This window comes from Dipodomys ordii, unplaced genomic scaffold (assembly GCF_000151885.1).
Source record: "Dipodomys ordii isolate 6190 unplaced genomic scaffold, Dord_2.0 Scaffold8, whole genome shotgun sequence".
NCBI classification, from domain to species: Eukaryota; Metazoa; Chordata; class Mammalia; order Rodentia; family Heteromyidae; genus Dipodomys; species Dipodomys ordii.
Genome location: NW_012267224.1, coordinates 36355148 through 36375284, shown reverse-complemented (window position 1 = coordinate 36375284; position 20137 = coordinate 36355148). Strand labels below are relative to the sequence as shown.

At 37.2% G+C, this 20137-nt stretch overlaps 3 protein-coding genes across 4 annotated transcripts in view; all 3 read left to right on the top strand.

Moving 5' to 3' along the window:
• LOC105980274 (UDP-glucuronosyltransferase 2B31-like) overlaps positions 1-1264 on the top strand; it is a 32585-nt gene extending 31321 nt beyond the window's left edge. The window contains exon 8 of the transcript XR_001174731.1: positions 1233-1264. The gene's annotated coding sequence lies outside the window, so the exon portion shown is untranslated. The remainder of the gene's footprint in view (positions 1-1232) is intronic.
• The window catches only part of LOC105980275 (UDP-glucuronosyltransferase 2B31-like), a 13018-nt gene extending 5800 nt beyond the window's left edge, over positions 1-7218 (top strand). For both annotated transcript variants that reach the window (XM_013009019.1, XM_013009018.1), the window contains exons 3-6: positions 2302-2433; positions 2950-3037; positions 3846-4065; positions 6939-7218. In XM_013009019.1, the coding sequence (XP_012864473.1) occupies positions 2302-2433; positions 2950-3037; positions 3846-4065; positions 6939-7218 (720 nt within the window). The remainder of the gene's footprint in view (positions 1-2301; positions 2434-2949; positions 3038-3845; positions 4066-6938) is intronic.
• A 5446-nt stretch (positions 7219-12664) lies between these two features.
• Positions 12665-20137, top strand: part of LOC105980211 (UDP-glucuronosyltransferase 2B4-like) — an 11143-nt gene continuing 3670 nt past the window's right edge. The window contains exons 1-4 of the mRNA XM_013008940.1: positions 12665-13388; positions 15195-15343; positions 17748-17879; positions 19438-19525. Of these exons, the coding sequence (XP_012864394.1) occupies positions 12665-13388; positions 15195-15343; positions 17748-17879; positions 19438-19525 (1093 nt within the window). The remainder of the gene's footprint in view (positions 13389-15194; positions 15344-17747; positions 17880-19437; positions 19526-20137) is intronic.

The window sequence follows — 20137 nt, the reverse complement described above, 5'->3', positions numbered from 1 at the left end:
AGAGAGCCTGAAATTAAACAAACTTCTGATCATTTACCATTGCAGTAGCAAAAACTGTGTACTTCTGAGAATGGCATAAAATTAGGCTGTCTGGCTTTCCAGGGAGCGCAGGAGGCATTTCAAAGGGGTTTCATCACTCAGGCGTGATTCGTAGCACCCCATTAAATGAGTAGAGTCAGTCTGGTGAGTGAAGGAGAGCTGACCAGGCAGAAGCGGCATCCCGACTTCCCCCAGAGCCCTCTAGAGAGAAATGGCCAAGCCTCCAAAGCCAAGCGTCCTCGGCTTCAGAGGTGACCGGCCTTTCAGCTAAAGGCCGTAGGAGCTCTCTGGCGTGGCGCCACGTCTGGACAGAGACTGAGTAACAGAGAGCCGTAGAGTAGTTTCACTCACCAGAGTAGAGAAGTGGTGTGGACGTGGATGTGAAGTCAGCAATGGTATCGATGCGCTGATTCCGCCGCAGACAGACTGGTTCGCAAAAGGCCGTCAGAACTGTGGGTATTCCTCAGAGCAAAAAGGGAAGAACAAAAAAAGAAAAAAGAGGGAAAAAAAGCAGAGAAATCCCAGCTATCCTGACTTTAAGCCTTTGTCCGAGTCACGGCACCATTTATGTTAGGTTTTTAAAAAGAGGTACCATTTATGTTAGGTTTTTAAAAAGAGGTAGCCGAGTAAGAACTGCACCAGCACGCACGTGGTATTCAGGTAAGGGGTAGGTTTATTCAGTAAACCTGCTGGGACCAGGCAAGGTTGGCACTCCACATGGCTGGGAAAGAGAGAGAGCAAGAAAAGAACAGACAGAGAGCTAGAATAGAACAGAGAGAGCAAGAAAAGAGCAGCAAGAGCAAGAGCAAGAGCGCAAGAGCAAGAGCACAAGAGCAAGAGAGTGAGTGAGAGCAGAAAAGAAGAGCAAGAGCAAGAGCTGAAGACATAACTTTTTAAATTGGCATTGAGTGAAAATTACAAATCAGATATTTCTCAAACATTTCAAGTCTTCTCAGGAGCTTCTAACATGGGTGTGAGTAACTCAGTAAGTGGACCAGTTCTCCACTGGAAACATATAGTGGACCAGTCCCACTAGTGAGAAAGAGATCCCCATGGAACACAGGGAGGAAGTGGCTGAGAGTTCTTCAAACTCATTGGATTTGAAAATTAATTTTATAACATGGTTTAGAGACAAAACACAACACATGTAAATAATCCAAGAAATGCCTTTACACAAATCTGTATCCTTCTAGGGGGCTGGGAAGGTGGCTCAGTGGTAGAGCGCATGCCTTGCATGCCGGAGGCCCTGGGTTTGATTCCTCAGCACTACATAAGCAAAAAGAAAAAAGCCGAAGTGGTGCTGTAGCTCAAGTGGTAGAGTGCTAGCCTTGAGCTGAAGAGCTGAGGGACAGCACCCAGGCACAGAGTTCAGGTCCCATGACCGGACCCAAAAAAAACAAAAACAACAACAACAAAAAAAAACAAATCTGTATCATTCTAATATAATGAAAAGGTGACTGCATAGCTCTTATGGCAAATGGCAGTATTATTAGGAATAGTGCATATAAAATCCAAGTTCCATTTTCCATCTTCTAAATGTCATTGATTGTGTGTGTGTGTGTGTGTGTGTGTGTGTGCACATTTGCCAGTACTGGAGCTTGAACTCTGGGCCTTGTGATCTTGCTTCACTTTTTTGCTCAAAGCTGGTGCTCTACCATTTGAGCCATACTTCCACTTTGAGCTTTTTATCTAGAATTCAGAGTCTCAAAGACTTTTCTGCTCACCCTGACTTTGAACCAGGATTTTGGCTTTGAACCAGACATAAAGACATGAAAACATCCATACATATTTACACAAACATGCATAAGAGAATCCATTTATGTCATGCTACATGACATCTTCCTAATAAAATGGACAATAAAGTCAATTAAAAATTACTCTAATTATGCTTGGTAATGCTTGATTTTTATACTTTACTGCTGTTTTTTTTTTCATCTTGTTTTTCTGTGTCTATTGCAGGGTTTGAACTCAGGGCTCATATGCTGTTCCTAAGCTTTTGGGTTCAAGGCTAGCACTCTACTACTTTGTGCCACAGCTCCACTTCCAGTTTGGGGAGGGGTAGTTAATTGGAGATAAAAGTCTTATGGACCTTCTTGTCCAGTCTTGCATGGAACCATTATCCTCAGATCTCAACCTCCAAAGTAGCTAGGATTATAGGCATGAGACACAGGTGCCTGATTGCCTTTAGAGTTTTGACAGTCTTTTAAAGTGTGTTTTCTGTGTTGTTGCTCTTTTGTAACCAAACAAGTACTTTCTTCACAGGAAATGGAAGACTTTGTCCAGAGCTCTGGAGAGGATGGTGTTGTAGTGTTTTCTCTGGGGTCAATGGTCAGTAACATGACAGAAGAGAGGGCCAATGTGATTGCATCAGCACTAGCACAGATTCCACAAAAGGTGAGAGCTTAGTGCCCTATTCTAAACACTAAAAGATTTGAGTACAGAAGTAGATTGTTGGATTGACTCTGGTGGTGTAGCGCCTAACTAGCAAGCACAAGACCCTAAATTCAAAGCTAGTTTTGCCAAAAAATAGTAAAAACGAAAATTGTTACAATGGTTCCAGTGTTCTCTACTGCTGAATCACACCTTCCATCTTTTTTCCCACTATTGTTTTCTAAATATAATTTTATTGTTATTTTAAGGCAATATACAGAGGGGTTACCACTACATAAGTCAGAAAATGACTAGAATTCTTTTTGGATAATGTCACCCCTTCCTTCACTTTTCACTAGTTATTTTGACATAGACTAGCGTCTTGTCCTGGCCTTTTTCTAGATTATGATCCACATAGTTTATGCTTTCCATGTTATCTGTCATATAGAATGTGAATTTCTGTTTAATTGGAAGTTTCATCAATTATGTAGGAACTTTGACTTTTCAGTCAAAAAAAAAAGATATTTTCTGTAACAACAGGTTGTATGGAAATTTCATGGCAAGAAACCAGATACCTTAGGATCCAACACTGTCTTGTACAAATGGATTCCCCAGAATGACCTTCTTGGTAAGAGTCTAGAAAGTAAACAGTGAAATGCATGACAAACATCTCACAATCATGTAATAAATTGTTCAACAGGAAACAAGTTCACCGAATATTTATTATGTCAAAATTGTAAAGTAAAAGAATAAACTTAACATTCCCATGTTAGTGTGTATAATTATACTCTCTATAGGAAGAACACAAAGGTCTTTAAGGTGTAATTGCCTCTCCCAGCATTTTTGAAGCAGTTTTTTGATTGTCTCTTTGTCTCATTTTCCTAAAGCTTTCCTTATTATTCCCCTGTTGCATCTCAGCCACTATTGAAAAAATAATATCTTCTTTTATATTACCAGAGACTTTCCTTTCTGTTGAAACTAATCCATAAACATTGTCATGCAGTGTTAACATCATCCCTGATGACAAGTAGTCTGTGTTTTCTGATACTTCAGCTCCATCACCACTCTGCTTCCTGCTGCCTGGAACACCTTTTGTATCAGAATTAATGATGTCATTATGTATGCAGGGAAAATGCCCTGCGATGACCCCCAAATCTGTTTTTATGAATGGGCACAAGCTGCCTCGTCCTGCTCTTGCCAATCTTCTTTTTCATTATTCAACTCTCAAGTCACACAATATTTCTACCATGAAGGCTGTTCATGATCCTCTAAGGGATTTAAGTGCTTCTTGTAAGATTCAAAGCAATTTCAATGTAATTTCATGGCCATAATAATTTACAAATTACTGGCCCCTTTAAGGCCTCATAACACTCATTTCTCACTGAGTTCATAAGATTTTATAATAAATACTTTTGATGAAATTTACCCGATTGTAGGTCATCCAAAAACGAAGGCTTTCATAACCCATGGTGGAACCAATGGCGTCTATGAGGCAATATATCACGGGATTCCCATGGTGGGCATGCCTCTGTTTGGGGATCAACCTGATAACATTGTTCACATGGTGGCCAAAGGAGCAGCTGTTAGAGTGAACTTCAACACAATGACAAAGTCAGACCTTCTCAATGCCTTGGATGCAGTTATTTACGACCCTTTGTAAGTATAACTATATTCACTATAAGGGAGTGTTTATAAAGGAATTCTTGTTATTCATATGTACGAATTTCAAACTTTTTGGAAGGCAAAATCTGCTTTTATTTTCAACAAGAAAGTCATTGGTAATAGCCTTTGATACCATAAATTAATTGGAGAATCAGTGCAATAATATCTAAGTATACTAAAAAAGTTAGAGGTGGGGCTGGGAAGGTGGCTCAGTGGTAGAGTGCTTGCCTTGCATGCATGAGGCCCGGGGTTCCATTCCTCAGTACCACATAAGCAGAAAAAGCCAGGAGTGGCACTGTGGCTCAAGTAGTAGAGCTCTAGCCTTGAGTGAAGGGTTCAGGGACAGTGCTCAGGCCCAGAGTTCTGGCCCCAATCGACCAAAAAAAAAAGAAAAAAGAAAAGTTAGAGGCATATATCTACTGTAATAAGAACATTACTTTTTAAATATAAATTTTAACTTATACAAAAATTATGAGTGACTTGAACACAAATAAAAATATTTTAATTTTATACTTCTGAAACTACAAATAACCTTTTGCTTAAAAATTCACTTATTAATAATATTCATAGATTTGAATAATGATTCATACACACTATGAAATTTATCCGAAACTTTCTGGGCACTGGTCACTCATGCCTGTAATCCTAGCAACATGAGGATTTTGATTCAAACACAGACTCATCTGTAACTAACCACAAGAAAACTAGAAGTGGCACTGTGGTTCAAAGTAGTAGAGCCTTGAGTACAAAAGCTCAGAGACAGTGCCCACGCCCTAAGTTCAAGCCCTGCAGCTGACCAAAAAACAAACAAGTGTGTGTGTGTGTACGTGTAAACATACATATATAATAAACTTATTTACTTCAGAAAACATAAAAATATATTATAAACTCAGTATAATAAAATAAATAATATACTTCAATGGTGTTTTATCACATAATAAAGGTAACATGGCTTTACAACAATTTCTCATGTTTAGGTTGCTATGCTGAAATGAGCAAGAAAAATACCCTGACCATTGACATTTATGTGACATACTCTGTAATGAGATGAAAGAAAGCCTTACGATATTGGAGGGAAGAATAAGAAAAGGAAGACAGTAACTTATACCCCCAAAAAAGAAGTTAAGTGGTGGTTCGACGTACAGCAGGAAGTCAGGCACTGGTGACTCCTGCCTGTAATCCTAGTCACTCAGGCAGCTGAGATTCTGAGGATCTCAGTTCAAAGCCAGCCTGGGCAGTAAAGTCCTCAAGACTTTCCAATTAACCACCAAAAATCCATAAGTGGAGCTGTGGCTCAAGTGGTATAGAACTAATGTTGGTTTAAAGAGCTCAGAAATGCCAGGCACTGGTGGATCATGCCTGTAATCACGCCTGTAGCTATGCAGGAGGCTGAGCTCTGAGGATCACAGTTCAAAGCCAGCCAGTTCAGGAAAATAGGTGAGACTCTTATCTCCAATTAACCACCAGAAAACCAGAAGTGGCACTGTGGCTCAAGAGGTAGAGCACTCGTCTTTGAGCTGAAGAGCTGAGGGACAGTGCCCAGGCCCAGAGTTGAAGCCCCACAACTGACAAAAAAAAAGAAAGAAAGAAAGAAAAAAGCTCAGAGATAGTGCCTAGACCCTGAGTTCAAGCCCCAGGATCAGAAGAAGAAAAAAGCACCGCAGAAAGACAAACATCATGTCAGGAAATAAGCATAGAGTGCAGTTACAGTTGAAAATAATGCCAGCTGTGATCATTTAAAATTATTGTATTTGAGCTGGGTGTCAATGGCTCATGCCTGTAATCCTAGCTGCTCAGGAAGTTCAGATCTGAGGATCATGGTTCAAAGCCAGCCAGGGCAGGAAAGTCCATGAGTCTATTATCTCCAATAAACCACCAGATAAACTGAAGTGGTACTGTGGCTCAAGTGGTAGAGTGCTAGCCTTGAGTTGAACTGCTCAGGGACAGCACCCAGGCCCAGAGTTCAAGCCCCATGACTGACATACACACACACACACACACACACACACACACACACACACGCACATGCACATGCACACACACACACACTCTCTCTCTCTCCAGGGAAACAATTGACTTTTTCTGATGAGAAATTTATGGATATTTTGAGCAAGGAAACCTAGTTTAAACACTGCCATTAAAAAATATCATCCTGGAAATTAGGTAGAAAATAAAAATAGAGGACAGGAAAGAAGAGTAGAAACTATGAGATTGTTAAGAGGAATTTTATTCATCATGACATAGTTGTTTAAATGCTTCAAGACAGTTGTCCTCAACTTGTAATTTTACTGTTTCCTTAAACTTCGAATCTGTCATTACCATTCCCTCTGATGGAAAATTTTACCTTTCTCTTCTGACATTCCTCATACAAATTCAAAATTTGATCAATCAAATTTTCAAATAAAAAACAGAACACTGTATGTGAACAAAAGCAGTATCTGTGTGTGGGAATGTGGGTGTGGAGAGGTCGGGGTGGGGTGTGCATATGTGCATGCACCAATACTGGAGCTTGAACTCAGGATCTTGCCCTCCCTCTCACTTAGTTTTTTTTTTTTTTTTTTTAACTAAAGGCTTATGCTGTTGAATCTGAGATACAACTCATTTCCAGCTTTTTTTCTCGTTATTTGGAGATATATCACACGAACTTTTCTGCCTGGGCTAGTATCAAACTGTGATCATCAGCTGTCAGCCTTTTAAGTAGTTAAGATTACAAATCTGAGTTACCAGCACCCAGCACATGATATTCATTTTATAATAATGCTAATGTTGAATCAATCATTTCTAGGCTACTTCTGAACAATTTTCATTGAGTATATATGCTTAGGCAAATTGTCCTCCTTTTCATGCTGGTGTTTATGCTTCTTTAGCTATAAAGAGAATGCAATGAGGTTATCAAGAATTCACCATGATCAGCCAGTGAAGCCTCTGGATCGAGCTGTCTTCTGGGTGGAGTTTGTCATGCGCCACAAAGGAGCCAAACACCTTCGCCCAGCTGTCCATGACCTCAACTGGTTCCAGTACCACTCTCTGGATGTGATTGGCTTCCTGCTGGCCTGTGTGGCAACTGTCATCTTCATCTTCATGAGGTGCTGCCTTTTTTGTTGCCAGAAGTTTCCTAAAAGTGGAAGAAAGAAGAAAAGGGAGTGATTTGAGCATGGAATTGAAATTTCCTAAACTTATTTTGTCAAACCAAATTTTGTTCTCAGGAATTTTACTGCTTATTTAAACATGCAATGTTTTCAGTCCAAAGGCAAACAATGTTGGCAAAAATAAAAATATACCCACGTGCATTTATGTTGAACGTTGTTAAAAGTCATGTTTTACACAAAATTTACTCAACTTACTGCTAAAAAAAAACTCAGAGATTATGACAAGAAACTCATTTTTGTACAAGAGTTACAATCCATGTGATTCTGAGATAACTTTTGAGCAATATAATGTAGAATAAACATTTCAAATAAAATGGAGTCAGAGTGTTTTGCCTGGCCATTCTACATTTAGGAATCATTCAGGCAGGAATAGTGTTATAGGAGTCTATTCATGCAGAAGATAGTCTCTCTAGAATTTAAATGGCTGCCATTCAATAAACACTTAAAAGTTATAGGCTATCATTGTAACAAGTTGAATATTTATTCATGTGTCTATTGGCTGTTCTTACTTCCTCTTCACAGAAGTCTCTCTTGTTAATAGGGTGATTGTTTCTTTGAGGATTTGTTTTTAGGGGATTTAATTTTTTTGACCTCTAAGTATATTTTAGATATGAAGCACTTGTCTGTTTTATGGCTAGTGAAGATCTTCTCCTGATCTGTGAGCTTTCTATTAAACTTGTTAGCTATGTCCTTTAACATGAAGAAGCTCTGCAGTTTAATGAAATCCTATTTAATATCCTTTTATTAACCTTTCTTTGATTTGCTCTGTTGTTGGTCTTGATTATAAAAGTTTTGACCTGTGCCAAGGAGCCCTGGTGGTTCCCCAGTTTCTTTGGTAATATTTTCAGATATCTGCTTTTACCTTGAAGTCTTTGATCCATTGGTTCTGGTGCAGGGTGATATATAAGGATCTAACTTCAGTTTTCTACATATATATATAGCCAATTCTGCACCATTTGTTGAAGAGGCTGTCTTCCTTCCATCCTGTTTTTTTTTTGGGCTCCCTTATCAAAGATTAGGTGGCCATAAATCTGTGGGTTCATTTCTGGGTCTTTAGTTCTATTGCAGTGGTCCTCTGGCCTATTCTTGTGTCATCTGTTTTTATTTCTATGGCTTTTTAGAAGAGTTTGAAGTTTGATATTCCTCCAGCACTGCTCTTCCTACTAAAGATTCTTTTTGCTATTCAGGGTCTTTTATTATTCCATATGAATTTTTGGATTGCTTCTTCTATCTCATTAAAGAATGATGCTGGGATATTAATGGGTATTGCACTGGATTTGTAGATAGCCTTTGACTGAATTCCATTTTCACAATGTTAATCCTCCCAATCCAGGAGTATGGAGGGTTTTGAGAAACAGTTTTTAAATTGAAGCTTTCATTTTAAGTACTTACATTAAAAAGGAGCAAAGGTTGCTTCACTATAGAGTGAAATTTATACCTTTAAATAACCATATTTAAAAAGACAAATGGTGTATCTTTCATATATAATCAGTATAGTAAACCACATAAGTATAATCAAGAATAAGAATCATATGATTATTGCAATCAATAAAGAATGGGGCTTTGACAAAATACAACATTTTAATATTAAAAAAAAACTTTCCAGAAATTAGGACTAGAAGGAATGAAACTTAACATAATAAGGGACACATGAAAAAATGATAGCTAGCATCATACTAAAGAGGAAATATTGGAACAAGGGTATACACTCTCCTACTCTTGTTCATCAGACTATTTGAATTTCTAGTCTGGACAATAAGACAAAAGAAGGAAAAGAAGGAGTCCAAATAGGGAAGGATGTAGTCAAACTAACCCTATTTGCAAATGATATTATCATATACTTTAAGGACCCTAAATACTACATCCAAACTCTTAGAGCTCACATTTTTTTAAAAAACAAAGACCTTTAGAAACATAGGAGGATACAAAATCAATATATAAAAATAAATAGTTTCTTTGTAGAACAGTGAACACAACAAAAAGAAAATTAGGAAAACAACTCCATCCACAATACTGTATATATCTGTGTGAATATACATATATATATATATATAATAGTAGTAAACTTAACCTGCAAGATGAAGGACCTCTATAGTGAAAACTATAAATCACTGAAGAAATTGAAGAAGATGAGAAGTTGGAAAGGCCTCCAATGTTGGTGCTGTTGTAGGACTAAAATTGTGCAAATGTTGATACTGCCAAAGCAGTCTACAGATTTACTGAAACATACATCAAAAGAGGATATTAGACACAATACCAAACTTGAAATTTTAGTGCAAAGCAATACTAACAAAAACAACAACTTGGAACTGACACAAAAACAAACATAAAGAGCAATGGAACAGATTAGAAGACCCAGAAATGGACCCACATACCTAAAGCCAACTGAATTTTTTTTTTTTACAAAGGAGACAAAATTGCATGATGGAAAAATAAGATAACTTCTTCAACAAATTGTGCTGGGGAAAATACATATTCATATACAGAAGGCTAAAACTAGATCTCTTTCTCTTACCTTTTACAGAGACCAGTTCAAACTATATCATAGACCTTAATGTAAGATTAAACCTTGAAAGAACTACAAAAAGAGTAGACAGAACACTAGAATGTGCTTGCATAAATGAAAATCCCTGAATATAACTTTAGGGTCTCCACAAATAAGAAAATTGACAGATGGTTTGCATCAGGCTGAAAATCTTCTGCACTCTGAGGGCCAGTCATTAAGCTAAAGAAAGCCTACAAAACTAGAGATCTATGCTAAGCTTACAATCAACAAAGAACTAATAACCAGAACCTACAAGGAGCTTAAAATATGATACCCTCAAAAAGAGTAATAATCCAGTTAATAGATGGGCAAAAGAGATAGACATGCCTGTGAGGAACAAATACAAATGGTCAGTGAATAGATGAAAAAATGCCTACCAGCCTTGGTCACATTGGAAATGCACAACAAGATAACATGGAGAATCCATCAACACTTTAATCAAAATGGCCACCATCACAAGTAAACACACCCACACATACACTAACTCAGAATCCAACAAAATAAACACCAGAAAAGTAGTACTTGATAGGTGGGCTTGAGAAGTAAAGAAGAGGGTAGACAAATGCAAAGAGAAAGAGGGCAGAGAATGCAATCACAATATTCAATGCATGTCTTACAAAAGTAAAAAAATTGGAGAGGCATTGGGTTGGGATGGATGAGGAAGAATGATGAAGGGGGTGACCTTCACCAAAATGCATTGTATTCATAGACTGAAACAGATTTCATCAATGGTGACTCCTCTATACAACTATGAAATGATGATAAAAATCTAACTAAAAACAATTCATCCAATGGTAATAAAAATACAAAAAAATTCAATGACACCAAGTGCTTGTGAGGATGCGGAAGAATGGAACTTTAGTACAGCATTGGTGAGAATGTAAGGTAGTGCGACCACTATGAAGATTTCCCAAAGAACTAAAAATAGAATGCTATTCTATTCCTCTTGAGCATTTGTCTGATAGATTGCAAGACAGAATACAATAAAGGCAATTACACACACCCATATTCATTGTAGCTCCATTCATAATACAGTGATGGAAAAGTGATTTGTATATATGAATGTGTGTATTGTATACATGTATACACAAGTGTGTGCATATGCACATATGCTTATATGTGTATATGTGTATATATTGTATATATATATATATATATACACATACACGTATATGTATACACACACAAAGTAAGAAATGAGGATGACAGTGGAGGAAACTAGTACAACTGAAAAACAGACTACTCAAAGATTAAAAATAGTTGTACTGCCAGGCGACTTGACTCATGGTTATATTCCTTGCTACTCAGAGACTGAGATATGAGGACAGAGATTTGAAGCCATCCCAGGGAGAAAAAAATTCATGACTCTTGAAATAGGAATCTTAACATCAAAAGAGTCTCAATTAAACACCAAAAAGATAAGAGTCTAAATTAAACACCAAAAAGCTGGAAGTATAGTTTGTGGCTCAAGAGATAGCCTTGAGCAAGAAATCTCAGGGACAGTGCCCAGGACCTGCCTTCAAGCACTAGCACAAGCACAAGTACACACACACACACACACACACACACACACACAGTGATTTTGTAATGCCACAATTATATACTGAAGACAAAAATTTTAAATATCTATGTAAAACTGGTATATGAATGTTATTAAGTAGCCTCATTAAATAGTGGTCAAAAGTTGAGAACAAAACAAATAGCAATTTTCTTAAGAATAAATAAATGTAGCCTATCTGTGCTATAAAATATAATTTGAAAATTATAAGGAACAAACTTACAATACCTACTATAAGGGAGAAAAACATTTTTTATGGTTATGGGGCCTGAACTCTGGGCCTGGGCACTGTCCCTCAGCTCTTCAGCTCAAGGTTAGCATTCTACCACTTGAGCCACAACTCTACTTTCAGTATTTGGATGGTTAATTGGAGATAAGAGTGCAAAGGAGGAGCATACAAAGCAACAAAGAAGTAATCTTATAAATGTGTTAGAAACAATTGCATGAAAGAAAAAAAACATTTGAATACGTATCTTAGGGTTCATTTCTCTAACATCAATTTATCTGACTTTTTCTATAAACCCCTGCTTTCACTGTATTTGATGTTGATATAATTTGTGGAGGGGAAGGGAAAAAACAAATCGTTTAAATAGGGATACAGGTGGACCCATTGCAACAATGAGATGTACAAGTCGTTATGTAGAAAACAAACTTTACAACTTTGGTGGGTGAGGGGGAGGATTGGGATGGGAAGGGAAAACAAAGGAGGAGGCTACAATGTTTGATAAGAAATATACTCATTATCTTGCCCATGTAATTGTAACCCCTCTGTACAGTATTTTCACAATAAAAAAAAATGCAAAGGACTTCCTTCCCCGGGCTGGCTTTGGACCACAACTCTCAGATCTCAGTCTCTTGAATAACCAGGCTTACAAGAATGAGCCACTGGCACCCTGCAACCTATGGCATTAATGTTAAAAAATAATTATAGGGGAAAACCTATTGAATAATGAATGCATAGCAAAAATTCTGATTTAAGAGTTTTGTGATTGTATTTCTAGCTTTATATCTAGAATAGTACATTACAAAGGAATGACTCTTTTACTACCATTTTCAAAACTGTTGTAAAATCATTAACATATCATAGCTGCATTGTTCATGTTATATCATCAATCTTAACTGCAGAAAAGCACCTGCAATCAAGAGCAACATTACACACATTCTCATAAACAGGAGGTTTTCTATTTCCTGACCTTTTCACTTTGCCTCCAGATATGAGTACTGGTATAAGTATTTACTTTGGTGGGTACAAGTTATATTTTAACTAGTTGATGATTTCTCCTTGAATAGGAGCAAGAGCCTGAAAACACACTCTGAAAGGAAACATTGTATTATTACAGAATGGCTTCCAAAGTGACTACAGTTCTGCTCTTGCTACAGCTGAGTGGTTTCTTTGTTTCTGGGAAATGTGGGAAAGTGTTGGTGTGGCCAATGGAATTCAGCCATTGGATCAATTTGAAGATAATATTGGATGAGCTTGTGGTAAGGGGTCATGAGGTGACTGTTCTGGTATCTTCAACTTCTATTTTCTTTGAGGTCAACAAACCATCTCATATTAAATTTGAGATCTATCCTTCATCAATAAGCACTGAGGAGGTGGAAAAGGTATTCCTGGAATCACTCAGAAAATGGATTTATGAGCTGCCAAAGCTGTCATTTTGGACATATTTTTCCACGTTGCAAGAACTTATATGGGAAGATTCTGCTTATTTTGAGATTCTCTGCAAAGATGTAGCTTTGAACAAGAAACTTATGACAAAACTACAAGAATCCAGGTTTGATGTCGTTCTCGCAGATGCCTTCATTCCCTGTGGTGACCTGCTGGCTGAACTACTAAACCTTCCCTTGGTGTACACTCACCGCTTCTTTCCTGGATACACATATGAAAAATACATGGGAGGACTTCCAGTCCCTCCTTCTTATGTGCCTATCATTGAGACAGAACTCAGTGATCGAATGACATTCATGGAGAGGGTGAAAAACATGCTATATGTGATTTATTTTGACTTTTGGTTCCAAGCATTTAATGAGAAAAAGTGGAATCAGCTTTATAGTGAAGTTCTAGGTGAGTCCTATTCTCAGCTGTTCCGGTAAGGTTCTAATTTTTCTTGGTCTTTGAAGAAAGAATGTCAGATCAGATGAATTTCTCTTTGATGAAGGAATTTATCTTTACTGATGATAGAAATACACAAAAGCTTTTCTATCCTATGCAAAACATGTATAGAAAAGTGTCAGAAAGCTCTGGTAACATTTGAACAGGATACTTCAGGAAGCATAATATGCCCCCAAAAGTAAATTGCTGAGGGTTTCTCTACACAATCTTGTATCTGCCTTACTATTTTTACTGGTCTTTAAAATCAGTAATTTCTAATTTCATTAAACCTCTTGATGAAGGTATACATGTACAGGTTAAAGACAATACATACTTGCAACAAGATTATCTACATACCATTGAAGGCTTTTTTTTTTCCTTGTGTAGATCAGTTTTCTCACTTAGAAATTAATTTTTTCACTTTATCTAAATAATTCCTTCACAAGAAAGAGATAGTATCGTTATATTAGATAAACTTATAATTTTGGATTTTTAGTGATTTTTTCTGCCTTCACTCAGAGTTTAAATTATTAACTTATTCATATTGAAATAGCCATAATGTAGACAGCACTGGTGACTCACACCTGAAAATCCACTCACAAGGCTGAGAACTGAAAATCATGGTTCAGCCAGCCAAGACAGCAAAGAGTATAAGCCTCTTATTTCCAAATGATTACTAAAAAGCCAGCAGTAGAACTGTGGGTCCACGATAGAGTACTAGGCTGAGCACAAAAGCTCCGGGATCATGCTAGTCCCTGAGTTCTAGACCCAAGACCAAGGCGTGTGTGTGTGTGTGTGTGTGTGTGTGTGTGTGTGTGCGTGCACACGCACACGCCCCCCCCATAATAATATTGAAGTATAGGCATACATAGAGGCTATTTTAAACTATGAATCTCTACTAAAAATAAAGAGTAAATGTAAGTCTTCCCATATTCTAAAACTTTCCTATCCCTTACTCATAAATATAGTTATAAATTACTAGATGCTGTAAATTATTTATGTGAAATAAATGTAGTAGAAATCCAAATAAAAGGAATAGAAATGTAGCCATACTCAAAACCTCTCAGTTTAAGCCTAGGAATGTGGCTTAATGGTAGATTGCTTGCCTAGCATGCCTGAAGTCCTGGGTTCAATTCTTCAGTACCACATAAACAGAAAAAGCTGAAAGTGGCACTGTGGCTTAAGTGGTAGACTGCTGTCCTTGAGCAAAAGATGCTCAGAAGCGGTGCCCAGGCCCTGAGTTCAAGCCCCAGCATTGGAAGAAAAAGGACAAAAATAATAATAATAAAAACCCTCTGGGTTCACTAGAAAACCAAAAGACAAAGTTCCAGATTCTTATAGAGCAAAGTATATGAAGATTTACTAGCAAAGGTGTTCCCATAAGCATTATGGTCAACAGGTAATGTCATGCAAATCTATGTTAAGATTTGTGCACTACTATCTAGGCTGGCTTATTGTGACAGCTATTTACAGTTGTGAAATACTAGGTGAGTTACAGATGTAGTGCAGACAACATCTACAATCTGCAGTCTTTTAGTCTGAAAGTCTTTTCTGACTTTCCTGCATCTGCACATATATATATATATAAGCCACACATTAAAAGTACATGTGTATAGATAATACATACACCTATCCATATACACACATTTGTATTATGAAAAGACTCTTGAACACATTTCAGAATATTATTGAAGGTCCTTTGAAAAGAGTATTTAACATTCATATCCACCTGAGACTTTTCTCATACTCTATTCTTTTGGTCTTCTGTTACCCTTTCAGGTAGACCTACAACATTATTTGAGACAATGGGGAAAGCTGATATATGGCTCATTAGGACCTACTGGGATATTGAATTCCCTCGCCCACTGTTACCAAATTTTGAATTTGTGGGAGGACTCCACTGCAAACCTGCCAGACCTCTGCCTAAGGTAAATATCTTCCTGTTAATTTACCTGTGTTTTTATTCAATTTCAACAGGATAATTCTATTTTATTCATTTACATTGTTTGTCTCAAAGACAGAGTCATAGGAAGTAATAAATAGAAATTCTTACAAACATCGTTGTGATGGTATAGACATTTTCCTTACAGAATTAAGGAGAAAACTGTTGAGCTTTGGAAGTAAGATCAAGGTATTCATCATTCAATATATAAGAAAACAACATTACATTGAAATGTGGTAAGAATCTATAGAGACACAAAGTAGGTAGTGACTCTGCCCCAAATACCATAAATTCTATTTCAAAAGATAGACTGTTAAAATGTTCTATCAAGAAAAGACCACAAGTGTTTCTTATCTACCTTAAGACTATGTGGGACCCTAGAAAATTTCCAAAGGGAATATAGTTTCCCTCACCATAGTACAGAGGAAATGTGTGCTATGCATGTAATAAATAGCACAATTATTCATATTTATTGAACACCTGATAACTTATCCTACTTACCCGCCCTTAGGTTGAGATATTTTCAAGTTTTCCATAAGCATGTAGAATGATATTCTTAATAAACAAGAGAATCTAACACAATTTATCTAACATCATAATTTTATGTTACAAAGAAAAAGCAAAAAGTGTATGACACCATGAAATGCTCTCATGAGACCTGTTCTATTTTCCAATTTATAGTAACATAAATGTGACCTTGTTCAGAGTTACAATCATTTATGAAAGAATATTTGACTATTTGGGCATCGTTGGCTCACGCCTGTAATCCAACCTGCTCAGGAGACTGAGATCTGAGGATCATGGTTCAAAACCAGCCAGGGCAGGAAAGTCCATGAGACTCTTATCTCTAATTAATCACCAGAAAACCGCAAGTGGTGCTGCACTCAAAGTAGTAGAGCATGAGCCTAAAGCAAGAGAACTCAGGAACAGTGCCTAGGCCCAAAATTCAAGATCTATGACAGAAAAAAAGTACTGAAAACAGTATAGATTACTCACAAAATTAAAAAATAGATTCATGATTTATCAACAGGTAAGCTGAATTGATTGAAGGATCTCCATGAAGTGCTCATCCTTAAAGCAAAGAAATGGAAGCAAAACTTTGGCATCTATGAATGGATTTATAAATAATGAATACATAGTATACACATACAAATAAGAGGATAAGCCTTTAAAACAGGAATTGGGACACATGAACAGACTTCCAGAACTTTGATAACCCACTAACTAAAACTAGCCAGTCAAAAAATACAAATGTTTTATTCATCCACTGAGGGGCATCTGGGTTGGTTCCATATCTTAGCTATGGTAAATAATGCTCTGATAAACATGGTTGTGCTGGTAGCTTTAGTATAGCCTTGTTTGTCATCATTTGGATATGGATCAAGAAAATGTGTTATATTTATACAATGCAATTCTGTGCCTCCATCAGAAAGAATGACATTATCTCATTTGTTAGGAAATAGAAAAACTTGGAAAAAAATTATATTAAGTGAAGTAAGCCAGGCCCAAAGAAACATAGGTCCCATGGTTTACCTTATTTGCAATAACTAGTGTAAGTCTAGGACAAGCAGAAAAGGTCAAAAACTATATGACCATATCAGATGATGTTAAGTGAAATAAATCCCAAGATAGAGACACAACTGTTTTTTCTTGCTTGCTATTGTTTTTTAACATATTTAAAATGTACTATGGTTTTTTTTTGTTTTCCTTGTATGTTCTTCCCCCATGGTATAACCCCTGTTGTCACTGTATTTGATTCTGCATCTTGTATATACATTCTTCTAATTTGGGGAGGGGAAGCGAAATAACAAAATGTTGAAATAAGGATACAGGTTGACCCATTGTAACAATGAAATGTACACGATACTATGTTTCAAATGAACTTTACAACTTGGGGTAGGGAGAGGAGTTGGGGCTGTGGGGAAGGAAGGGGAAAAAGGAAGGAGGAGGTAACAATGCTCCATAGGAAATGTACTTACTCATGTAACTATAAACCCTCTGTACAGTGTTTTTACAATAAAAAAATTAAAAAAGATAAATGTTACATGAACCTACCCAGTCTTCAAAATTATAAAAGCAGAAAGAAGTATAGTGGCCAAGGGACCAAAGGAAGGTAAAAATCATTTTTTGCTTAGTTTCTACAGATTTTCAATTCAGCAATATTTTGGAGCTGGTTTGCATAATAATATGGGTAAATATGGGTAAAACTGGTGAACTATACACCCTAGAAATAGGAATGATTATAAATTTGTATTGTGTACTTCACATAAAGAGCTTTACTCTAATAATTCCTGCTAATATTGATTGGTTCTCCTTAAATTTAGTGCCAATATTAACAATATTTTTACATTACTGCCTCTCTTTTATGATGGATCCATTTTTCTTCACAGGAAATGGAAGACTTTGTCCAGAGCTCTGGCGACAATGGTATTGTAGTGTTTTCTCTGGGGTCAATGGTAGGTAATATGACAGAAGAGAAGGCCAATGTGATTGCATCAGCACTAGCACAGATACCACAAAAGGTGAGAGAAAGAGTTTCAGTGAACATCTGCTTAAGGATTCTGTCACACTGTGAAGGGTCTAATTACAAATATATCCTATGTGAAAAGAGAGCTCTCTACTACATCAATCACTGAAATCATGTTTAATACAGAAATACAAGTGGCAGGTGCTTTAGCATAACAGAATACTTTTGTGTACACATAGCGTACCCAAAAAAATGCATTTAACAGGTTTAGTAAGAACCTGAACTTCTAGTTTTATTATAAGTAGATAACCCTCCCCCCCCCAAAAAAAATCCTCAAGATCTTCCTTGTCATTTCTTTCTTTTTCTCCCAGGAGAACTAAGGACTCTGTACACAGTGAAGCTATAATCAGAATGAAGTTACATTTTAATCAGTAACTATACCAGCCCAATAAAGATAAGCAGGCACTCAAAACTGGAGATTGCATTATCCAACATCATATTCATATGTAATCTCAGCCTCATTTCTTCCCTGAATTTTGAAATAGGCTTATCCATATTGCTGGTGCTACTCTTAATAAAGAAGATCAGGACTCACCAACCCCAAGTCCACGCACTCAGCAAACCAACATGATGGAGAGAAAGAAATGCTGGCCTGCCCTGCTGGACTAGTCCTTGTTAATGTCTGAAAAAAAGAAGATATAAGATAAAGGGTGGAGAAGGAATCTTACCCTTATTGTGATCCTTGAAAAAGTGGCCTCACAAGGGTTTAAGAAGTGAAATAATTTATGATGAAAGTAGTTATTCCGAGTCAGAGGCTAGGGGCTCACACCTGTGATACTAGCTACTCAGGAGGTTGAGATCTGAGGATCGCCAGCCTAGGCAGGAAAGTCAGTGAGGTTCTTATCTCCAGTTAACCATCAGGAAACTGGAAGTGGTACTATGACTTGAAGTTGTAGAGCACTAGCCTAAAGCAAAAGAGCTCAGAAACAGTGCCCAGGAAGTGTGTTCAAGTCCCAAAACTGACCACACACACACACACACACACACACACACACACACCACACAAAGTAGCTATTGTCTGTGTAGTGGGATACATCTATAATCCTGGCATTTGGACCCTACCAAATAAGCCAGCTTGGGCTACATGGTGAGATCGTCTCTCAAAACAAAATTAAAAGTGATTATAAGAAAACACTAATAAATATCACTCTAATAAAAGGTTGATGTTACATTTAGTAGATGACAATTATTATATATATATTTATTTGTGAAACAAAATGAATGTGTAGCTCATAAGCACAATTTATCAATTAGAACTCTAATAACACATGTTTTGCATGCTCTACTTGATATTTAAAACCTCATTTTGCCTAAGCGACTTAGGAAATATCAAGAAAGTATGCTATATCATGATAAAATAGAAAAATAAGCCCAGTAAGAAATGTATTTCTAGCACTAATTTAGTAGTTCTCATTGTTTATCATGCCTTTTCCTCATGTCCTTAGCTATCATGTAATAGGTACTATAGAGATTATTTATTAGTCTCTTCTTAATTCCAATGTGAAGGACCTGAGATCTGACTCAAGTAGTAAGAGGGTTCTTTGCCAGAACAGGTTGTATGGAGATTTGATGGCAAGAAACCAGATGTCTTGGGATCCAACACTCAGCTCTACAAGTGGATCCCCCAGAATGACCTTCTTGGTAAGACCCTGGAGAATATTGAAAACACAACTTCAGCAAATGAGGAGGACAAACATTTAATAAGAAATATTTTTACAAATGGAAAACTAAAAAGAAAAAACCCTGCCTTCCTATTTACACCAGTATAGTACTTTACCATTTGAGTCATGCCTCCGTCCTACCTTTTTGCTGGTTATATTAAAGATGGAGTCTCATGATCTCTTCTTTCCAGACTGGACTTAAACCTTGACCACTGGATCTCAGCCTCCTGAATAACTAATATTACAGGCCAGAGTTACCAGTGATGGCTGTACTTACTCTGTATAGTGGGCTGTATTTTTCACAGGCACATTAAGAACAAGAATTGCCATTTCAACGCTGCACTTGTGGCTCATGCTTGCAATCCTAGCTACTCAAGAGACTGAGATCTGAGTACTGGGTTCTAAGCCAGATCAAGCAGAAAAGCCTTGTGAGACTCATCACCAATTAACAACAACAACCACAAAGCCAGAAATGAAGTGTGGCTCAAGTGGTAGAACACTAGCCTTGGCAAGGAAGCTTACAGATAGCATCCAAGGTCTGAGTTCAAACAACAGGGAGGAGGAGGAGGGGGAGGGGGTGGAGGGGGAGGAG